The following is a 16474-nucleotide window of genomic DNA, read 5'->3' as shown; positions in this document are numbered from 1 at the left end:
AATAAATAAAGACCAAGGGCCACCTTTTTTTTCTACTTTGAGATACATGTGTAATGTGGTTGCACTGTGTAAATAAATGCATTTTTAGACTTCGTCAGTCTATTACATAGCAATAACAATAATAATGCATTTAATTTGTACTAAGAAAATGATCACTAACAAGAGTTAAGATGAAGAAGCTTTCCTGAATAAAAAGGTTTTAGGACTGTTTCAAAAGAGTCTAGGGTCTGTGCCGACCTCAGGTGGTTAGGAAGGCTGCTCTGTGGTGCAGCAGAGCAGAAGGTTCGATCCCCCATGGTGTGGAGCTTAGTACTGGAGGCTTGTAGGAGCAAGCTGCTAGCAGATCACAGGGTGCTGGTGGAGGTTTGGAGGTTTGTGGGGTGATCAGTTCCTGTAGGGGTGTGAGTGAAGAAATGCAGAAACTCTTGTGAGAAATGGTTATCTTAACATGGGAGTCAGTAAAGGTTTACTCATCTTGTACCTTACACTGCTGTCGTTTATTTATTTGATAAACCAAAACAATTGAGTTTTATTTATTAAAGAAACATCATGAATCGTTCTCTCTCTCTGCTCTTCCAGGGCTGAAGCTGTTTTGGGAAGTATCATAAAGAAGAAAGGATGGAGGTACAGTTTTTAGGTTATATGCATTGTTTGTGCATGTCTTAAAACTAGTGGTATCATATCAGAAGGTTATTTTAAAAAATAATATCCATCACTTTAAGTGTATGGATTAAATAAACTGAAATAGGTCCATACTTGCAATAAAGTGTAATTGTGCATATTATGAACAGTATACAAATGTATCTAATGCATGCCAATAAAACAGAGTTTAACAGATTGAAGGAAATTTTGAATGAAGTCAGGCTGTAATGTGTGCTGCTCTATCCATAGCAGTGTCATGAATGTCCAGAAGTCGTTAAGAGAATGTATTGTTCTGTGGTGAAGAGGGAGGTCCAGAGTCATTCAGCAACATCAGAAGTTTGAGGTCTGAGCTGCGTCAGAGGGGGGATGAATAATAAGGTTTGATGGAATGACCTTCTGTGTCACTCAGTGGAACGCTGTGGGGAGATCAGTCTGTTGCTGAAGACACTCCTCTGCCTAACCAACACATCATGGAGGAGGTGTGAGATGTTGTTCAGGATGTTCACCAGCTTGGTCAGCATCCTCTGCTCCACCACCACTTTCAGAGAGTCCAGCCCTACTTCTCCTCCTATCACAGAGCTCAACTTCCTCTCTAACTTAAGTCTTAAATCTCTTGGCGTCTCCAGCCTTCCCACTGCGATTCCAACATACTGCAGCATATAAGATGATGCTTACCATCACAGACTGATCTGAGCCCCAGTCCCCTGACAGGCCCCTGTGTTACTTAGTCCAAAATCCATAACACAAGCAGAGCATTGACAGGGTCTTGAACTGATCTACTAACAGCAAAAGTTTCATGTTGTTAAAAGCAGTGGAAAAAAACAAGGAACATTGTTCTCTCAGCTTTATCCAGGTGAGCCTGTAGAGGGTAGATGATGACGTCATTAGGGAACAAAACCCGGTTCTGAATTGGAATTAATTTTTTAAGGAACCTGTGATATTTTTAAGGATGGATCTTTTACCCTCCACCACACAGAGAGGCTGCAGTGGAGAACCAGGTGAAGTGAAAGATACTGTTTTACTTGAGTTGACAACAACTACATTTATTATTGTCAGTGCAATAAAACCTTGACAAGTAAAAAGAGTAATTATCAAACACCTGTTCAACAAGCATAAACTTGTAGAAAAGTAATATTTTCAACTACTTTGCCTGCAGTCTCCCATCCAGCTCTGCTATATTTTACTAACCTCAGTGCACTTGTTGAGCTAATAGCAAATGGTTATGAAAAAGCTAAAACTAAAGCTGTCTGTATTTAGTCTGTTTATTTGAGTTATTTGACAAACCAGCGCCTCCTCTCTTTACCAGTGGTACTGCAAGCAATGAATCACATCAGCAGCAGAGGGAGGACAGAGCACAAAATGAATGACTGATAGTGACTGATGTCTGTTCTTCATCTAAACTTCACTCAGTATTTTGATGTCAGAAATATTAATTATTTTATTAACATTTTAAATTTGTTTCCAGTGAGACATTGAGTTTATATACCTAACTATAAAGGAAGGAATCTCTGTCTGTCTGTCCTTTTGCGTATCTCGACAACCATTCAGAAGGCAGGCAGACAAGTGGTGGAGTGCAGCGTGGGGGGATGTAAACAACTACAAAGATGGATACATGTCTTTATCTGCACTCTGAAATCAGCAGGAAGCAATGAGGTTGCAGTCAGGATTTCAAGCGTCTCTCCAGGTCCTGTGGAGTCTGAGTTGCTCCTTGGAATACACAAAGGAAAGCAACACTCTGTGACAGGCACTCACATGACACCCAGGGCAAAAAAGTGCCCTAAACTCCAGAGGTACAAGAAACAATTGTCTAAAGAAACAAGAAAAAACTCAAATTAGTTTTGATACATTTAAACAAAAGATCTGGCATGTGCTGAGATTGTGGGGCTGCTACCTGAGCTACAGTTCTGAAGGTTTGCTGTTCATGTTGGTCACACCTCAAATTATTATTATTAATTGATTCAATTTTTTTATGTATTGCTTCTGTTGTTCCTATCTGTTAAAGCAAATGACCTTCACTGTCATAATGAGCACACTTAGACTTTAGGTTTAGAAATGTGTGATTGGTGCATTCCTATTTTGTATGATGTTTCCAAAGATCACACGGCATCTGACTATCAACAGAAATAAAAATGAGGCAATATTAAATATGTAGACCTTTAGATTTTAGTTTGTGTTTGATAAATAATTCATTTTAATTTTACTATTCATATATGCTGTTTCCAGATGTCAAATTCCCATGAAGGAAACTTCCACAATCTGATTTCATTTTTTTTTTTTTTATGTGTTCTCACATGCAGGCGTTCCAGTTTAGTTATCACCACCAAAATCTTCTGGGGAGGAAAGTATGTATACTTCATCTTTTTCTGTCCTTACTTCTGTCTTTCGCTCTCCTTCTTTCTCGCTTTCTATGATTGCAATGAATGAAATAGGCTCCCTACTAGCCATAAGCTGAGGTATAAGAAAGAAGTACTTATGTGGAGGTAACATTACATGTAATGACGTGCAATATACAATATGTATTGTAGGCCTTATAAGTCAAGAGAGAAACAGAACTACCTCATTGACTGTTATCAGAACTACAAATTGATGAAATAACATAGAAACTCCTGTCAGTCATCATTGCCACCAAGTTGAAGGAACATGTGCATCATTACATTAGCAGAGCTTAAAAAACAGCTAATGATAAATGTATTGCCTTTTCCACCCTTTTTTTAACCTTGTTAGGAATGCAGAAATTGTATTTTGACAGCAGAAACTGGGTTCCAGTTTTGGTTGTTGAGCTGTACTTCCTGAACCCCAGGAAGTCCTTGCTCCCAAGATAGTACTTTCTGATGGGCCAGAATAATATGGATTGATTTTGTAGAACAGATCAAACAAAAGCCTTCTGACTGTTAGTCACTAGTATTAATATTATGCCTTGGTATGTGTGTTTGATAGTTGATAGTAGATGGATGACAGGAAACAAAGGAGGAGAGAGATGACATGCAAGAAAGGCCCCCGGCCTTATGTGAAACAGGGGTGTTGAAGTTCACAGTTGGAGCCTTTAGCCCCTGGGCCCCTGGGCCCCTGGGCCCCTGGGCGCCTGGCATTGGAATTTTTTGGTGAAATGTAGCTCACTCCCCGACAAGTCTAAAATAAGCAACATAAAAGGTTCTATTTTTGTGGCAATGCAACAGCCAGCATAAGCAGCGCTCCAACAGTTTGAAATTTTCCTTACCTTGAAATGACCTTTCCCTATGTGCACAGGTGAGAGGAGAGGTGAAACAGGTGGGAGGTTAATTTAAATTAGGCAGAACAAAGTGATTGTTGTGGAAAGTGGTTGTGCTGAGAATAGACGTCTCTCAAACAAACCAAGTCTGTTTCTAAAGCAAAGTCACTCTGCTGGTAATTTGGCAATTTTGTCAACAAGAGCAAACCAATACTAGGAGAAAATGCAGCAATAATGTAAATATTTGTGCACATTTACTATGGTTAAAGAAGGAATGTCAGTAAAGTACAGTGAGTGATTTTTCACAGTATCTGATATACAAAGTTGCATAATACTGTATGAAACCTCTTTCCTTCACTGCAGACGTCTGAAGGTTGGCTGTGCATAAACACTCGCTGTGCCAGCTGGCAATGTTATCTTGTGGAGACAAAAGCAAATTTGATTTATGGACACAGAATAGGGACAAAATCTTGTTAGGGTTGTAAGCAAATATGAATTTATCATTTGTGCACACTCCTTCCTCTCAGAGTCACAGACATTACACCAGACCTCTGTACAGTTAGGCTGTCATGATAGTAGAACAACAGATAAAATAATTGCCACTGTGATAACCCTCCAGACTTGTAAAATCCTGTCTGTGCGTATTATAAACTATTGTGCACTGTCTTGTCTTGTGATAAGTCATTAATGCATGGATCTGTAACTCCAACTTCCTGGATCATATTTCATTTTCTCCACGGTACCTCCAACAACACGCCCCCACCACCACAGCCCTGGTACCCAGCCTTAGGCATCAAGATCTCCAATGTCAGTCAAGGATAGACATCAAGAAAAGTTCCAGTGGAACCAGTGCCAGAGCCATCAGACTGTCTAACAGCTTTTTCCCACCGGCTGTTGGGCTTGTGACTTTATACTACAGCATGCTGCAAAATGACACTATGCCTGTTGCCATTTTTATGTTGTCTGTTTACTATTATTATTGTTTACTGCATTATTGTTATTTTCTTGACCACTAGAACATTTTGTTTTTAATTAAACAATACACATCCTCACACCGTGTCCTGACTAAATGTGATGCAAATAAGCAACAGCAACAAAATCAGTTTGATTGCTTTATTTTCTATTGGAATGTCCAAACTGGCTGCAAGTTTTAAGCCATTTTGAGCTGAACTTTTGTCAGACGCCCTGTTTCTATTAACTCCTTGTTGCTCATGTTGAAAACGCTGTAGGACACAGTGTCATGGACGAGGAACGGCTGACTCATGAACCATTTGGCCTATCAAAACAATATTTGCACAGTGCCTTCCTTGGACGATGCTGATTTGACTGGAAACATTTTCTGTTGGCACATATTTCATCAATCTTCACAAAACTTGGTACATACCATATTTAGATGACCCCAAATAAAACTTATGAGTTTGTTTTTAGGTATCACTTACCATTTGTCTGTAATTAGGGAATGTTGTACATACAGCCACACTGCACAAGTGTGTAACATTTGATACAATTCTACCAACAGGGGGCGCTACTGTAATATTATAACATGATGTTTCTACACTTCTGTCATCTTTAATAAAATGAAACTTGGTACAAAAGTTGTCCATGAGAACGTGCACGACATATTGGCACCAATAATCCCACCACCTTACTACTTATTAACTGCCAAGTCTCCTAAATATAATATTCCATGGTAACTAAATTCAGTAAAGTTGTACAGATGGGGGTGCTGAACAAGCATTTTCATCAGTGCTTTGCGATTTGTTTCAACTGTCAACATTCACACATTTTCCACAATAAATACATTTTGTAGTAATTATTATATCCCTTACTCTTAGAGCAATCAGAATTGCCCATCAGTCATGTTGTTTTGTTAAAATTAGAACCACTTACTCCATCAACCTTACTGGGAACTACAGCCAGACTGATATCATCCACATCATTTTTATAAAGGAGGTACATAAAACATTTGGTCTTCTTAATTTATATATTAGGGATTGAACATCGTCTGATGGTGATCAGATCTGATGACCTTCACAATATTTTATTTGGTTCTAGGTTTTGTGCTTACATGTGTTCAGTATAGCAATGACCAATATAAATGATCAATATGTTTGAAATCTTCAGTTCTGAAATTAAAAGATGTTTGTTTTTCAGGGCAGAAATGGAAAGAGGATTGTCTAGAAAACATATCATTGAAGGTAAGATGTTTAAATGAATAAATAAGGCAAACAGAACAAAAGTAAATGTATTTGTTTGAAAAAGAGCACAACCAAGTTGTTCATAACTGCCTGCGCTACTGTAGCCACTTAACACAGTATGTGGTAATACAATCATTATGTAATTTATGAAACAGGTCTAAGAGCATCACTAGAAAGACTTCAGCTGGAGTATGTGGACGTGGTTTTCGCGAATCGACCTGATCCTAACACACCTATAGAAGGTGGGTGTGCAGGCATGTTCCTTCTTTCTGTGGTAGGAAGATTATACTGAGTCTTACTAACTGGGGTTCAGCCTGATCAAATAAGATTTATGAATGCTGCTTATCCAGTTTACATCAGAAGACAATAACACCTTTTTAAATTTTATGAAATGAGGAGTATAAGTTACGCCATGTCCATACCAAAGGCATGCTGACACAGTTCTTATTTTTGTTGCCAGAGGTGCATGGTGCACATAAGTGGAAATTGTATAGAGAACAAACATCCAAATGATAAAAGGTGGGGTTGGATTAGAAAGAATCATTTTACATTACTTGTGAGTATGTGACAATCGTGTCCAATTGCATTTCACCCCTTTAAAGGCAGGGCTCTCCCTGCCGTGACGAGCTGAATGTTTGGTCCTCCAGTGGGAAGTTTTCCTAAGAGAAGACATCCAGGATTTGCAACGTTAAAAATGTGACTAGCAGCACAAATATCCACACATTAATCAAATTTGCAGTTACCACTGTAGTACAATCAGTAAAATAACTATGAAATTAAAAGCGTTAAGTGTAATTTAATATTTTACAGTTTAATTTTCAAAATTTTCTGAAATAAGTTTTCAGTTAGATTTGGTTGCATTTATATGCAGTAGTTAATTCTAATGAAGCAATTACCTGTTAAGAGATTTTTGCTGTTTAAGTGTTCACCTTTAGAGCAAGATTTATGTTTCTAATGCGCTTCTCGACTGTAAAATCTACAGGTGATCCTCTAAGCCAGAGCTGGACCAAGTCAGTCAGTTTTATATATAAAGGACAAAATCACAAATCACAGTTTTGTCTCAGCATACGACAGCCCCTGTCCTTAGACCCTTGATTCAAATAAAGAAAAACTCCCCCAAAAAAGCCTTTCACAGCACGACAAGATTAAGTCATTAAACTGCACATTTTTCATGATATCATGTTGTGTGACATCTGGCTGTGGTGCAAGAAATGAATGTAGCTGACATACTGGAACCAAGTACTAAAGAATCTTAAAGCTTGTAACCCTCATTTCCATTCCAGATAAGCGCTCAGCAAAAGCTGCTAAATGTCTCTTTTAAATCTTTGGGAAAATGTCATTCAAGAAACACAACACAAGGATCAAAGGCCTCATCAAACAGCTTAGTTGGCCGCTTGGCCTTCATAAAACTTGCACCTGCTCATAACATCCTCAGTGTGATGTTGCAAATTGACCAGTTCAGCACAACTTTCATTCAGTGCATGAACCTGCACTTAAGTAACGAGATTTCAGGCGGTTTTCTCCAGAAAGCAGATTTCTTAACTGCCATGTAAACCAGAGCACAGATTTCTATAATCGGGGTCGGGTAATAAAGACATCTGGTTTCTCTGCCATGTGTACACATAACTGGGTTTCAAATCTGCTTTTTACAATTATGTATGTGCATAACAACAGACTGCAGACAGGGGACGATGCGTCCTCATATTTTAAATAATTCCATCCGAAACTAAAATGAACTCAGAGTCGCCTGCAGACGTCTTAATAGGTTGTTTTCTACCAATAAAAATTTGAGACTTTATTCAATTCAGACATTTTCACACTGTGAGGGAGAGGTCAACCCTGTCTTTCTGTCTGTTCTCTCTCAATACACGTTCAGCAAACAGACACCTCCAAAAGAATATATACAGTAATACACAGTTAAAACCAATTAGCCATGCCTCCAAAATAAAGTCTGGGGTTGGTGGGAAATCTGATTGCTGATCTGCTGCCATCAGATAGTCAAGTCACTCATCCAACAGCCTGGTGAATGGCCTCATTTGTAACCTCTGACTGGTCAGTTCAATCACAACACAAAGAATTCAGGAAATGTTATTGTTGGAGAGTTGTTGGAAATGTGGGGAACCTTAAGCTACTCAAAAAGATATGTTTCCATTTAGCTTCTTCCAGTTGAGAGTGATCCAACCACTAAGAACGTTTTAGATTAAATTTAGTACAATGTTTATGCTATTCACTCTTCTTCCCATGTGTACTGATCTCCTTCTTTCTTTTGTCTTAGTCTGTCTGATGATTGTTGAACCCTTGTAATTTAGCTGATTTGGGCTGTTTTGCTAGAGACGGTGAGGGCAATGACCCATGTGATCAATCAGGGGATGGCCATGTATTGGGGGACGTCACGGTGGAGCTCCATGGAGATCATGGTGAGTTCTCACACAAGTCTCAAACAATCTGTTAATTAATTCAAGGGTCCACTTGAGTCCTTGTAAAGATTAAAGAGACTCAAACCAGTAAAATAAAAAATAAAAAACCCTTAACATTCACTGACACACACCGGTGACCTAATAATCAATCACTGGGGAGGTAGTGAATATGTTCATTGATGAAACATGATGTCATCCATAGCAACAGGCCCCTTCTTTTAGTGTCACGTCAGGAGGACTCCCCTTAGTGGTTACTTAAGGTTCCTCGTGAATACGGGCCCCAGTTTGCATTTTAAAAGACCTTTTAAAAGACCTTTAAACTGTCCTCTGGTTTTCCAGAGGACAGTTTTTGTACGGTTCAGTAATGTTTAACCTGTGAAGATTTCTGTGGTGAACAACTAAATGCTCCCTGTGCTTGTGACAGGAGGCGTACTCAGTGGCACGACAGTTCAACCAGATCCCACCTATCTGTGAACAGGCGGAGTACCACATGTTCCAGAGGGAGAAGGTTGAGGTGCAACTCCCTCAACTCTTCCACAAGATAGGTAAGCAGCTGCCGCAACACTGTCTTAATAATTACGATAATGAAGATCTCGCTCTTTTCATTAGAAAGGTATTTTGTTTGTTAGATACTGAATCAGCCATGAGATGCTGGTCTTTGTTGGGAAACTGTCGAGAGCTGCCATTAAGTGTAAATTTTAATAATTGAATTTTAGTTTTTGATGTTTGGATTCTGTTGTTATCCTGATGTCACTGCTTGTCTCTTACTCTCCCTTGTTATGAAGCTGCAAATAAAAAAGTCACTGACCATCAGGAATTTGCTGTGTGTGATATGGTCCACTACGTCCTGTCCCGCTCCGCTTCCTACATCATGTTTTCATGTTTTCTTTATTATTTCATGCATTTCAAGTTTTCTTTTGTAATCACTAACTCATCCTCTCGTTTCAGATTCACTTCCTGCCCTCTTGTGTTCCCCGTCACTGTGATTGTGTGCCTCTGCCGCCACTGTATTTGACTGTGTCTTCCCTTCACTTTGTGCCAGTTCGTCTTTGTTCCCTGTGACAAGCGTCCAGCCATTCCCAGGGTTAGTTAGCTCAGTGTGTGACCAGTCTACTCCTTTGGATTTGTCTGCCTGTGTTTGACCTTCTCTGCCTTCTCGTGTACTGACCCCTATTTGTCCAAGTAAAGAGACTTCTTTTGAAACCTGTTTAGTATCTGAGTCGTGCATTTGAATCCTTTCCTTGTGGTTCTCAGTTCTTGTCACACCACAATGCCTGTTGTGTGTGTGCAGGTATTGGAGCTGTGACATGGTCTCCACTGGCCTGTGGGATCATCTCAGGGAAGTATGACATCGGGATCCCCCCCTTTTCACGTGCCTCGCTTAAGGTAACAGTCTTACTTCCCCCATGACTCATTACGTCATTCCTTTGTGTCACATCCCTCTGACTTTTTACCCTTTTTCAGATTAATCCTCATCTTTATTCTCGCTCTTTGTTTAAACTTCTTCAACTATAACTGTCACATCAGAGACAGAACATCCAGCATCCAAAAATACACATAATAACAAGCAAGCGAGGCAATTTGAGCACATAAGATTTTTGCTAAAATCAAATTACAATACAACAATGTTGTCATGTAGCCTGATTATCATTTAGCTATGCAGGTAGCTTTGTTTTATTTATTCAGGTTTTAAATATCTGTCTTTGAGATTTCTACCTCTGTCCCAACTCACTGTGTTTTCTTTTGAACTACTTTCTATTGAAGAAATAGTCCCCTTTAGTAGGAGAGGCTGCTCTGAAACTGTAGCTAATGAAACTACAAGCAACTCTACTCTTCACCTGAATGAGTTGAGCTACAACAGCACAACTTATCTTTTGTGGCATTAATTGTTCAGTGCAATACCAGAATCCCTGTATTGCCTTTTAGCACTGAGGTCTGTGTTGTGCTGTCTGCAACAGGGTTATCAGTGGATGAAGGACCAGATCCTGAGTGAGGAAGGGCACCGTCAGCAGGTGAAGCTGAAAGAGCTGCTGGCAGTTGCTGAGCAACTAGGCTGCACTCTGCCCCAACTGGCTATTGGTAAAACAAATCTTTAATTAGTTTCTCTGTCCTGACATCCATCATATTCTACTGCATACTCGCCCTTGTTATTTTTCTATACCTGACGTCTCAGACTGTGTCACAATAGCTTTAGTAAAATCGGTTGTCAACAGCACAAATACAACCTGTTGGTCCAGATGCCACCCTGTGGTCCAGATGACTTTACACGATAGCAGTGGTTGCTGAAGGACTGCATTGTCTTTTTCTTCCCACAGCCTGGTGTCTGAGGAACGAAGGAGTAAACTCTGTCCTGCTGGGAGCTTCAAGAATTGAGCAGCTGATGGAAAATATCAGAGCGATACAGGTCAGACAGCAGGTGGAACCACTTTGTTAATGGTCCCGTAAACACAACCAACATTTAATGGTGCCAAACAGTCTTGCCTCGTTGTGTGGAATGCTTTATGTCATTTTCACATCTGTTAAGTTTACTTGGCACAGACTAAAGAAATGAATGGTCCACTGTTGCCTTTTAGTTCTGGTCTGTCTTTGTGTTCACATCAAATCAAAAGGTATAAAAACAAAGTCATATGGACCCACAGATAATGCATTCATTCACAGCCTCCCGTAACTCCCATACTTGATTGCATTGTCAGGTGGTTTACACTTCAAAGCTTCAAGGTTTATTCAGGTATGAAGAGAATTTGATCTATTTCTTGATGACTGATCACTGCAAGTCTCAACAGCTTCTATCTGTATGTTACATTGACATTAAAACCAAAGGTCTGGCCACAGTTTGACAGTTAATGAACCAATAAGTCTCTTGTATCTCAGACAAGTGTCTCATATTTATGAATAATCTTGGACAAGACACTCCTGTGAATCTGTTGCTGCTAAAATATTATCCAAGTGTGCCAGTAAACTCAAGTTTCCTGTTTTGCAGAACAAAGCTTTTCGACTTTTCTGTTAAAAAAACATCTTGTGTTATCACTGACACAGTGTCATTTCAATGCATGTTGTGCTTAATAAGGTGGTTTGACAGATAAATGTAGGAACAAACTGCAGGTGATGCAAAATAATATTGTTTGGCATTTATTAAATGCAGCCGCTCAAACTTATGTTGGTATTGATGAATTCAGAAGGGCAGGAATACAACAACATGTACAATATTATCAAAGCTCCTCAATACTTGTGTTGTCAGATAACAACGGTCCATATTCAGCATAACTATAATACCAGGGCCGGCGTGTGTTCATGTGCCTCAAGTGAATAATGTAGCCAGAAGTTCCTTTTTTTACACTGTAAAAGCCTACTGTACTTTCACTGTCCTTGTATTTTGATGTGGAAATTATTTTGTATTTCTTAAATTGTGGTGATGTGTTTTTGGATTTCATGATTGCATTGCTTGTTTTCTATGTTGAATGTTTTGTGCTTCTTTATGTTTCTTTGTCTTTTAACATCTTGGGACCATGTTGAAAATGAGTGTTTTCACTTGAACATGTTATCCCTTGGGGTTTTTGTGTGTGTGTGTGTGTGTGTGTGTGTGTGTGTGTGTGTGTGTGTGTGTGTGTGTTAATCCATAAATAAAATCAATCAACCAATCAATCAATGTCCACTTGAGTGAGGTGGGTTCCAGTCACGGTTCCCAAGGTGATGCAAAATTATTTGCATGTTGTATGAAAGCTATGAAGGACCATTGAATGATGAAACAGAGTTAAATACAGGGATGGACACAGCTTCAGCTCTACTGGAACCTTTGCTTTGACAATTTCCAAGAACAACAACAGTATGATTTCCCAGTTGGTGTCATTATTGGCCCACCAGCATTAAAATCACAGCTTTCACATCAGCAAAATTAAACACAACCAAACAGGCAAAGACACCAGAGTTGATTGTGACACTCAGAAATAAAGACTTCACTGTTTCAAGTAAAAGCTGCTTCAGGTAAGTAAATCATTTGAGAATGTACAGCAATCCTTTCTCTCTTCTCCTTCCACAGGTTCTTCCAAAGTTATCGCTGTCCATCGTGAATGAGGTGGAGAGCATCCTGGGAAACAAGCCCTTTAATAAAAAGGACCTCAGATCCTAGAAGCACCGCTGGACTGAACTGTCACTGTCGTCTGATTTTGAAAAGGCTTCCAATGAATGAGACACAACAACACACGGGTAATATGTATCTTGATCACAGCTGTCACTCAATAATAAGGTTCTACAGTATTCTCGTAGTAGTTGGACCATCTCACCCTCAAGGAAAATGAAACACTTTTCTGATCAGCGGAGCCACTGATGCCCTAATGTTTACTAGCTAATTGTTGTGTAAGTTGCAACTTGGTGTATCAAAGTACAGTCTTCTTCACTGTCTACAGATTGTTGCATCAATATTTCACTAAGACTGAAACTTACAAAATGTATGTGTGCAGTTAAAGACATGTATTCAGCACAAAGCATTAAGGTGTGATGCACCAGCTTTTCAGTGTATATATCAGTGTATATTTACAATATATTTGGGCATATATATAGTCTTTCTTGTGCTAAATATGTTTATTTAGGACTTGTGCTGGTTTTAGTCACTGTCAGCATTTGATTAGTTACTTTTATAAAGTCTTATTTTAGTCAATTAAAGTTATATTTGGTCTAATTGTAGTAATGCATTTAGATTTTTTGTTAAGTTGAAATTTTAAATAAAATATTTACAGTGACCTTTTCTCTGGACATCTAAAGTTAAATTCATGATGTTTGTTATTTTTTCCCATCTTCATCAGCCCTTTTGAGTTTTTAAATCTCAGCAACACATTCCTTTTTTACTCTTTAAATGCATGAAGTGTTTTTTGTTGTTTTTTGTCATCTTGTTATTTGTGCAAAGAAATAAAGTTAAAAAGTATCCAGATAGTTGTAGTTGTGCCTGAAGTTTTCTTTCCAGAGGAAATTACAACATCTTTAACCTGATAATAATATCTTATAGATAATTTACAGAATTCAAAGACCCTTTTGTTTTATGTGTGAGTTAACCTATTTAGCTGTTTTGTCATGGCGAATGTGGACAAATGAACATTTATACAGTAGCTCTCCATTGATATGCTATATGACTGTATTTTTAGATGAACATTCACAATCTTTCCTCACACTTGATGTCTCATTTTTAACACATTTGATAGAAATATCATGAAACTTTGAGAGTAGTAACCTAACGTAGTTATTATTGCCATGAAGTCACTACTGATGCCAGTAAACAAGTGATACAACGGTCAAGATTATTGGCTGAATGTTTGATGTGAATTTCACATTTGTGCAGCTGGTCTATCAGTCACTTACTGACACACTCTCGTCAGGCTCTTGGAAACAATCAGAATGATTTTGTCCAATAATTATCATTTTCAGATAATTACTTGTTTGAGCTCCTCCGAAGACGAACGAGCCTTCAGAAACTAACAGACTGCATGTTAATGCAGGTGTAAATGTGGCGTAAAATGCACCTGTATCTAGATACTTTATCTTGCTTATCAGACCTATTGATCAGATCAATAATCTGACCAAAGTGTCACCTGGAACTCTGCATTTCTTATTCACAATATGATTAAACATGTGGCTCTGATGAACAATGTGATAGATGTGAGAGATTCTGGTAACACTTTATAATAACCATCATTAATAAATGGTCATTTGATAGTTAATTAAACTTTATATTATACTTTATATTTTACTGTTAACAGTTAAATGATAATGATTGATATTTACTAATTATTAGTAATGCTATCATTTGTTATTTTATCATTAGTTTGTGTCATATAAAATAATTGGTTTATATATTATATTTTATTTTATCTTAGCTGATAAGAGACGATGACAATTACATTCTGATTACATTCTAACACTATTAACAGTTTATTGTTGCACATATTATAATATTTTATATAAACCTTTGAGAAATTGTTTGTAAACTATCTATAAACATTATCTGAATGTTATTGTTTACAATTGCTAAATAAATGGGTTATAAAGTATAACAGAAATGATATCTGTATATCTGTAAGTTATTTAGAAACCTTTAGTCGTATGTTTCATCTTTTCATGGAGCAGCACCAGTTGAACTGTGATAAAGGACATGAACATGTATAAATTACTGTTCATGTGCAAAGTTTGTTGTAGACGTTTAAATTGGAAAACAATCTACAGTGGAAGGATGCTTAAAAGTGACAAAAGATTTATTGCATTTATTTATTTATTTATAACAGTGGAGTAACAAAAACGTTTACATGTTGCAAAATTAAACAATTTTAAAAACGTAGAACCTGATAAACTTTTGAGCAGCATCAATATTCTTATAAACAATCTCCACAACTGTTCAAAAGTTATTGAAAAATTAAAACCCAATATTCCTGCATAGCTAAACAAAAACTGACTTTACATCACAATAAAACACTGGACCAGATGGTTTAAGCCTCTCAGAGTCCTCTGGGTTCTCCAGACCTTCTCTCTTTTATTTTGGGATCTGTGTGACATTACGACAGTCTAATTTCTTCCTGCTTAGGAAAAAGACAAACCCATATTATACCCATACCAAACCTTCTACTTTCCATGCTCCACCTTTCACTCTCTCTTCATTATGGGGAGAAGTTTTCATGTTTCAAATGCTCAGCCTCTGACAACAGAACAAGGTCTTAAAGCATCTGAACTCTTCATGATGAAGATCTTCATACTTTGCCCTCTGCAGTGGCAGCACTGAGTTCCTGTCTGACAGCCACGTAGGAAGATTTCAAGTTTTATCTTCCTCTGAACTCACGTAAGAAACTCTTGAAACTCTTCACAACTTGCTGTGGAGTTAAAGCTACAACTGAAAAGAAAAACGAAACAATATATTAAGTTTTTAATTGTTTAAAAATTAACCAAAACATGCAAATCCTCGTACTGCTCATCTCTTGTTAGTGCAACCTTCATTTCTAAACTATGTTTTCCATTAGGAACTAAAAATTGACTTTGTAAAACCTCGGTCATATACCATGTGATAGTGCATTATCAGCTTATTGTAAAGTTATAATAGTATGTTATTAAAGGGCGCTTGCCTTATTTTTTTTTTTAGTTTTTGAGGTTTTTCTATCACTCTGTAGCTTCACATTAATATTCCATTTGTAGGCTTTTTCAAATCTGAAAATTAAAATTGTGGTCAAAGTATGTTGTAGCGTCAAAACACCATTTTTCCAAAACCTTTTAAAACTTTTTAAAACTTTTTCCCACGTGACCTGACGAAGGTTTCTGCATGAAGACGTTGATTCATATAAACCGATATGTCTCAAACAGTAATTTTCAACATGTTGTTTTTAAAAACCTCTTTGATGCTCAGTGCTCTGTGTTTGTTCACTTTTGAATAAATTAAAAATACTGTTTGATTATATGTGTCAATTGTATATTTAAATACATATTTAAACAAAGGCAAATGTACAGATACTCAGTTTTAATTTATACACATACCTAAATATTACTTCTACGCAGAATTACACTTCATCAGGTGGCTCCACATGATCTCAGCTGATGGAGGCTTCAGTCCAGTGAGTCTACCTGATGCTACCTGGATGAAAAGACACAGATTTACTGCACAACAGTTGACGCTTCATATGATAACTTCACTGTCCACAGTACTTCCTGAGGAAAACTTACGAAAGTGCTTTTATTTTCAAAATGAATGAAAAACATTTTTATTATCATTGAAAAAATATATGCAGCACCTCTCAGTAAGACTGTCTGTCTGTGTTTTGTGTTTTTTGTCCTCCGCACAACATTTAAAAAACGAAAAAATGACGTGTTTCAGTTTTAACGAAAAAACTAACAGTTAAAACGTACCTCGGTCCTACTAACCCGTCATAATTCCCTGCTCCAGGTTTGAATTCCTCCGGTCCCTGCCGGTCTGGGATTTGTTCATATTCTGAGTGCGAGCACGTGAAGGCAGCAGAGCGACGTTGCCGCAGTGCGCATGAGCG

At 37.9% G+C, this 16474-nt stretch overlaps 1 protein-coding gene and 1 long non-coding RNA gene across 5 annotated transcripts in view; one reads left to right on the top strand and one right to left on the bottom strand.

The window, feature by feature from the left end:
* Positions 1 to 13382, top strand: part of LOC122983041 (voltage-gated potassium channel subunit beta-2-like) — a 54301-nt gene extending 40919 nt beyond the window's left edge. For all 4 annotated transcript variants that reach the window (XM_044352742.1, XM_044352743.1, XM_044352744.1 and 1 more), the window contains 10 exons: positions 580 to 624; positions 2940 to 2984; positions 6005 to 6048; positions 6204 to 6290; positions 8380 to 8465; positions 8890 to 9010; positions 9757 to 9851; positions 10424 to 10544; positions 10781 to 10869; positions 12502 to 13382. In XM_044352742.1, the coding sequence (XP_044208677.1) occupies positions 580 to 624; positions 2940 to 2984; positions 6005 to 6048; positions 6204 to 6290; positions 8380 to 8465; positions 8890 to 9010; positions 9757 to 9851; positions 10424 to 10544; positions 10781 to 10869; positions 12502 to 12591 (823 nt within the window). In that variant the 3' untranslated portion in view covers positions 12592 to 13382. The remainder of the gene's footprint in view (positions 1 to 579; positions 625 to 2939; positions 2985 to 6004; positions 6049 to 6203; positions 6291 to 8379; positions 8466 to 8889; positions 9011 to 9756; positions 9852 to 10423; positions 10545 to 10780; positions 10870 to 12501) is intronic.
* A 1151-nt stretch (positions 13383 to 14533) lies between these two features.
* Positions 14534 to 16432, bottom strand: LOC122981952. Its single transcript, XR_006403363.1, has 3 exons — positions 16338 to 16432; positions 15969 to 16065; positions 14534 to 15333 (listed from the first exon to the last, which is right to left on the bottom strand). It is a non-coding gene; the product is annotated as an uncharacterized LOC122981952 (long non-coding RNA).
* Positions 16433 to 16474: the final 42 nt, after the last annotated feature.

This window comes from Thunnus albacares, chromosome 5 (assembly GCF_914725855.1).
Source record: "Thunnus albacares chromosome 5, fThuAlb1.1, whole genome shotgun sequence".
Taxonomy (NCBI): domain Eukaryota; kingdom Metazoa; phylum Chordata; class Actinopteri; order Scombriformes; family Scombridae; genus Thunnus; species Thunnus albacares.
This window is presented reverse-complemented; position numbering and strand designations above follow the sequence as displayed.